This window comes from Carex rostrata, chromosome 17 (assembly GCF_964058835.1).
Source record: "Carex rostrata chromosome 17, lpCarRost1.2, whole genome shotgun sequence".
NCBI lineage: Eukaryota > Viridiplantae > Streptophyta > Magnoliopsida > Poales > Cyperaceae > Carex > Carex rostrata.
This window is the reverse complement of record NC_135934.1, coordinates 9,514,290-9,520,381: the sequence shown is the minus strand read 5'-3', so window position 1 is coordinate 9,520,381 and position 6,092 is coordinate 9,514,290. Positions and strand designations below refer to the sequence as shown.

The 6,092-nt window shown below is 38.9% G+C and overlaps 2 protein-coding genes across 3 annotated transcripts; one reads left to right on the top strand and one right to left on the bottom strand.

Moving 5' to 3' along the window:
• On the bottom strand, nucleotides 1–1,266 carry LOC144568186 (plant viral-response family protein (DUF716)). The gene has a single exon (XM_078318445.1). The coding sequence runs from the start codon at nucleotides 1,132–1,134 to the stop codon at nucleotides 196–198; it is 939 nt and encodes a 312-aa protein (XP_078174571.1). The 5' UTR covers nucleotides 1,135–1,266; the 3' UTR covers nucleotides 1–195.
• Nucleotides 1,267–1,873: 607 nt separating this feature from the next.
• Nucleotides 1,874–4,263, top strand: LOC144568187 (S-adenosyl-L-methionine-dependent methyltransferases superfamily protein). 2 transcript variants are annotated; one of them, XM_078318447.1, is made up of 8 exons: nucleotides 1,874–2,208; nucleotides 2,543–2,741; nucleotides 2,838–2,947; nucleotides 3,095–3,173; nucleotides 3,282–3,349; nucleotides 3,438–3,504; nucleotides 3,598–3,714; nucleotides 3,910–4,263. In XM_078318447.1, exons 1-7 carry the CDS (start codon nucleotides 1,942–1,944, stop codon nucleotides 3,708–3,710), a joined length of 903 nt encoding a protein of 300 aa, XP_078174573.1. In that variant the 5' UTR covers nucleotides 1,874–1,941; the 3' UTR covers nucleotides 3,711–3,714; nucleotides 3,910–4,263. The 2 variants fall into 2 exon arrangements, with proteins under 2 accessions (XP_078174573.1, XP_078174572.1); XM_078318446.1 differs by lacking the exon at nucleotides 3,910–4,263 and having other exon boundaries at nucleotides 1,876–2,208; nucleotides 3,598–3,847.
• Nucleotides 4,264–6,092: the final 1,829 nt, after the last annotated feature.

The window sequence follows — 6,092 nt, the reverse complement described above, 5'->3', positions numbered from 1 at the left end:
TCTACATCAATACAAATAAAATAATACACAGTCTGACAACAATTGCGTATTACACGTATACAAATAGAAAAAAATGATAATACAGCAACAAGAAAAACCTAAATAAATCTGACCAGTTTATAAGTTCCCAAAAAAATAACAAAAGAAAAAAAAAAAAAAACAGAAGAAGAAAAGATCTGATACCGTTTTCCTCTGTTAATCCCTTGATATTTTCTCCACAGTTCCATTTTCATCTGGCACATGCAACGCAACTTCCCCTGATTCATGTCCATTCGACTCGACCACAATCTCCCCATCCTCTTCATCCGATTCCAGCGTGAATCTCGAGAAAGCAGTCCCCATCTGGACCTCCTTGTTCAAAGGTCTGTACCCATTGTCTATAGATCCCTTGTTTCTAGAAACAAACCCATAAATCACTGTTCCCATTACAATTAGCAATGCTAAATGGCAGTTGAACTGGAGGGTAGCGATTGCTCTGGCGCGGTGGTACTCTTCATGGGTCTTGCATTTGATTGTGTAATTGGCTCTACTCTTCTCATGAATATCACAGCCATGAGCAATTGCACTGGTGAAGAAAGAAAACCCCATTTGGAGAAACCAAGTACCTTGCAAAGCCAGTCCAGCTGCACGTGCAAGACGCGGCGCGATAGATCTTGGCCAGGAGATTATAAGAACAGTTGAGACTATACAGACAAGAATCGGCACCAGGAGGAGTTCAAAGTACCGATTTTCAATCCCATCCAGATCCTTGCGCCGGAGGTAGAAATAGATGAACTCTAGGCCGAAGGAGAACACGGCGAGGAGGTCAAGGAAGGAGGAGGGGAGGGGGAGGAGAGCGACAGGGGGAAGGGAGAGGTAGCCGGAGAGGGAGTAGAGAAGGAACAAAGAGGAGGCAGCGACGGAAGAGAGGGGAAGAGAAGCACCGAGGGGATCATGGGTAGAGGAGAGAGAGGCGAAGGTGGAGTGAAGAGAGGAGAGGAGGAAGAGAGAAGAGAGGGTTAACGACGAGGTGTAACGGAGGCGGAGGGGAAGGTAACGGTGGGAAGGAAAGGCGGAGGAGAAGGGGATGGATTCAACGGCAGAGATGAAGAGAAAACCGAGGCCGGCGCCAAAGAAGGGGAGGAGGCCCGACATTGGATCGGATCTCGACGGACTGGAGCGATTCGAACCGGTGGTGTGTAGTGTGTCAGGTGGTTAGATGGTTCGCGGGTAGGTCGGTCGTCTGGCAGTTGTCTTCGTTTTGGTTTTGCAGTGGTTGCACTTGCTGCTCAGTTGTTCGGGTCTGGATCCTCTGAGGTAACTCAATTTTTAACTTTGGATCTGAACCGTCCGATCAGAATCCGGGCCGGATGTCGAATGCACGGAACCCTTTAATATCGTGCAGAGCAGATCGGACGGTCCAGATCCAGACTCAAGACTTGAGTTACCTCTGGGATACGAGTTCCAGTTGGTCGGGGTCAGAAACAGCGGCTGGGACTGGAAAGGAGCATCCGGAGCGTGTCCGGGAATCAGGAGCCGGGAACGACCTTCTAGAAAGGAACCGAGTCCGGAATCTCTATTAACAGGAACACAGTACTGTTCGACGTGTTCGTGTTGCAACGCTCCGACAGCTGGTCCAAGAACATTGTGTTTTTTTTTTCTGAGGGTGGATGCTACTCGTTAGTGACTTGCTACACATAATAAGCAGAGAAATTAAAACAGAGGCTTGCATTGTTGAATTTGGAGGCCTGAAGTTAAATTCTGTGGAGCAGGAACAGGCCTTTATTTCAGTTATAGGCGTAAAAGGACCTGGATATGAATTACCGAAATTCAATTACGGGTAATCATGGCCCAAATAAATTGGGCCTAACTAACTTTTTTTTATAGAACTGGGCTTAACTAAAATTGGAGCGCGCAATCTCGATCTTCGATTTCGCATTGCGCTCGTACGAAGAGGCAGGTATGTTGTGCAGCCGTTTTGCTCTTCCCAGTCTTCACTGCCACTTCTTCCCTCTCCTTCGCCGGAGTTGGAGCTTCACTGCATCTCTCCGCCTAAACACTTCCTCCCTCACTGCCGTATCCACCGCCTCCTCATCCCCGATTAGTAAATCTCACTCTCGGGCGCCAGGCGAAGGTGATTGCACTCCCCCTTCTACCTCTCTAACCCTCTCGCCTCACCAGAGGGATCAGATCTCGCTGTACGTGGACGCGCTTCTCCAATGGAATCAGGTACCTTCAATCCATTAGATAAACGTAACAAAAAAAAAGAGGGAATTTCACGTGTACCTTTCAAAAACCTCGAAATTACGTCCCTCTAACATTCATAATATCATATTTATCCTTGTAAATTTTCAAAACTCACAAATTTACCCATTTTATCGTCTTTTTTTTATTAAAATTCATTTCAAATTTATAAAGTACCTATTGTACCATTTATTAAAAAAATAAAAATATGTAGTTTGTATAAGAAAAACAAGGCATGTGAAATACCCATTTTTTATTAAAACTCATTTAAAATGAAAATATGTAATTGTTGCTCTATCTGTTGTATTTCTGTTTGTAGAAGATGAATCTGACAGCTGTGAAGGACGAGAGCGAGGTGATGACGAGGCATGTGGAAGATTCTTTAGCCATTTTGCCTCCTTTAAAGCGAGCTTATTCCACTAAATGTAGCGGATCCCCTTATAGTGATGATCTTAGTCTAGTTGACGTCGGCTCGGGTGCTGGTCTTCCTGGGTTAATCCTAGCCATTGCTTGTCCCGGTACGCTGCTAGTACCAATTTTTGAAAAATTGTGCAGACCACATGCAGTGTCTCTGACCCCTTGTGTGTGCATGTGTGTGTATGTTTCACTTGAAGGCTGGAAATTTACTCTATTGGAGTCAATGCGTAAAAGATGTGCATTCTTAGAGCATGTAATCGAGCTTGTTGGCTTGTCAAATGTGAATATTGTATGCGATAGAGCTGAGGTACTTCATTTCAATTAAAATTATTCTCAATTGGAATATTTTTGCAGTAAAATTTATCTTTTGTTATTGGCATGGGTCAAATCAAGCTCAAGTTTACTTTATTGATGGCTGTTTCTTGGCTTTTCTGTGAAATTGTGTATAGGACAGAATGTCGGACAGTCTCCTGATTTTAGGGAAGGTTTTGATGTGGCAGTGGCAAGAGCTGTTGCTGAGCTGAGAATTCTAGGTTTATTTTCTGTATATTACCTTACTTTATATCAGTTTATATATTCAAACATGAGGTTGCTTTTCAGTCGTGTGATTTTTTAAACGTCTATTTCTTTTTTAAATTTAGCTGAATATTGCGTTCCGCTTGTCCGTGTTGGTGGCTTGTTCGTAGCTGCAAAAGGAAATGATCCTCAGGTCAAATTTCTAAATTTGCTTGCTTTATTAAATGTTACTTTATTTCTTGAGTTTGCAATTAATTTTTCCTTTTCTTCTTGTTGAATAGGATGAAATTAAAAATGCAAAGAAGGCTGTCCATTTGCTTGGTGCTTCCATATTAGAATCATGCACTGGTATGCTTTCTTCATAGACCAGAATACTTTACAACTTTTATAGCCTATCTTCACAAAATGAATTATAATTTATAAGATATTGTTGCTTTTCAGTGGAATCACATGGGCCTTTTGGACAAAGAACGGCAGTCATTTGCTTTAAAGACCGTGCTACTCCCAGAAAATATCCACGACATCCTGGCATCCCTTCGAAGTTGCCATTATGAGAAGGTGACGAGACCTTAATTGTTTTGTTCAACTGTTCTTTGTATGTACTTTATTTAGCTGATACGTGAAACTATTTTAAACTACTATTGTTCCACTCTTTATTATCTAATGCCAACCTTGAGAATTTGATTTTGTTTAGAGCCCAATTTGATAGAATTCATATCACCTAAAGTAACTCGAATTTTTGTTTGGATCTAGACCGTCCGATCTACTTTGGCACAAATAATAAAGGGCCCTGTGCATACCACCTCAAGCCGGATTGACCCGGATTCTGATCAGACAGCCAGGATATAAACTCAAAATTTAAGTTATTTCAGGTGATTCGGACCCAATTGGATATGTGTGCTGACTAGTATGCACCACTATACAGTGTACAGTATGTAACCCTTTTGGGCTGTTTTTTGAAAATAAAATAAGCAGCAGCTTAACCCGGACTGCAGGTTGCCTAGTCGTTTGTTCTTGTCTACACATTTTAGTTTACATGTGAAAGTAATGTGAAAATGATGACTGCTTCAGAATCAAGTAGCTGTCAAAGGAGAAAATGTATATTCTTTTGTACCAATTTCTTTGTGAAAGTAATGTGAAAGTAATGTTTGAACTTCCATTTTCTCTGTTGAAATACCAATTTCTTTTATGCAAGAATCAAACTATGAATAACTTTTGTTGAATTTTCTTTTATGCTAGAATTTTCTGTTCAACTAGCCTAATATTAGAAGAAGAAAAAAACAAAGAAAATAAAATAAAAGGTAGGAGAAGGAAAATTTAGAAGCACTTTGAGGTCTGGTTAGTACTTGGGATCTTTAAATACTTGAATGGACTAATTATTAATGGAGTAGTTATCTAGTTGAATTAGATGTAGCAGATAGTTAATGCGGCTTTTCAGCTGTTGATTTGGATTTTTTGAGATAACCAATAGTTTCTGGTAATATATTTTGACTGTGCGGCGACTTGGTGAAATTAGGGTTGGTAATTGGTTAGATCAGCCCATCGGATTGGATAAAATTCTGGTAGATTGATGTATCAGTATCAGGTCGGGTTTTGGTTTTTTCTGGTATATCTATGCTTTGAGCCATTGGACTTCTCCAAATGTCTTGGATCAGATTTGGTCTGGTTCAATGTTGGAGCAGGTCTCATAGGATCGAAATTTGCTTGTTTCTAACTGTAACACATCGAAATTTGGTATCATTTTATGGCCGAGAACAGAGTTGTTTGGAGTTTTTGTTAATATGTATTATGGAGTATGGCTAATATAACATCAGTGTCATTTCAGTCTATATAACACCAACTCCAAAATTTATCAAATCGAGTTCAAATGGTGAATCCAAACCGTTCAAACCGATCTACTTCATTAGTTGTAGGTTTACATGTAAAATTTATAAGTTTTTGAGTTTATTTGATATCAAGTCAAGCGGTCAAATGTTTGAATTTTTAAGTTAATTTTAATACATTCATTTTTCAAATTTTTGCCGCTTGATTTAATAATAAAATAACTTGAAAATATAAAAAGTTTGCATGTAAATGCATCACTCATAAATTAAATTGGCTTGAATGGTTTGGATTCACCATTTGAACTCGATTTGATAGGTTTTGGAGTTGATGTTATATAGACTGAAATGACATTGATGTTATATTAGCCATACTTTGTATGTAGAAGGCTTGGGTGTTATGGATAGCATAAGGCCATCCATGCTATAGCCTTAAAAATCTATTGTATAAACTTCAAACTTCGATTTAAGTAGCTCAATAAATTGGTTATATAATAAACTTGTAGAATACTAATTTTTATTATTTTTGAAATTTTTTTTACTATTTTTTATGATTTATAGAAGATGGTCAAAAATGGCTTAAAATATTGATAATTTTCTTTTAATTTTAGAAATATTTTTGACTATTTTCAGTCATCTTTCATAAATCATAAAAAATAGTAAAAATTAGTATTGTACAAGTTTATTATATAACTAATTTATTGAGCTACTTAAATTGAAATTTGAAATTTATACGATAGGTTTTTGAGACCGTAGCACGGATAACCTTATGCTATCTATAGCAGCCAAGCATTATGTACAAAAATGTGGATAAAATGACAGATTTGACTTAAAAGAAATGAAAGAAAATACGGAAATCAATAGGAATGTTCCTCTAAGCAATGATTGTAGTATTCAGACGTGGTCGTGTTTAAAAATTGGGTGCTCCATTTTGATATTAGAATGCCTTTCTGGTTGGAGTCGTGCTCGTTATTAGCCATATGGGCCCTACCCTACGTGCCTAAACGCGTGACGCGTCTATAATTTTTTGTTGAGTTCTTCACCAATCGTAATCGTATACTATTCGTTGAAATGAATAGCCCGAGAAAATACTGAAACGCTAGGTCGCTACCTACA

Bases quoted from the DNA above. Each gene is read 5' to 3' on its own strand.
- LOC144568187 (XM_078318447.1), top strand. From the start codon at position 1,942: ATGTTGTGCAGCCGTTTTGCTCTTCCCAGTCTTCACTGCCACTTCTTC. The intron at 2,742-2,837 runs GTACGCTGCTAG...TTTCACTTGAAG, and splicing joins CCTAGCCATTGCTTGTCCCG to GCTGGAAATTTACTCTATTG. The intron at 3,505-3,597 runs GTATGCTTTCTT...GTTGCTTTTCAG, and splicing joins CATATTAGAATCATGCACTG to TGGAATCACATGGGCCTTTT.
- LOC144568186 (XM_078318445.1), bottom strand. From the start codon at position 1,134: ATGTCGGGCCTCCTCCCCTTCTTTGGCGCCGGCCTCGGTTTTCTCTTC.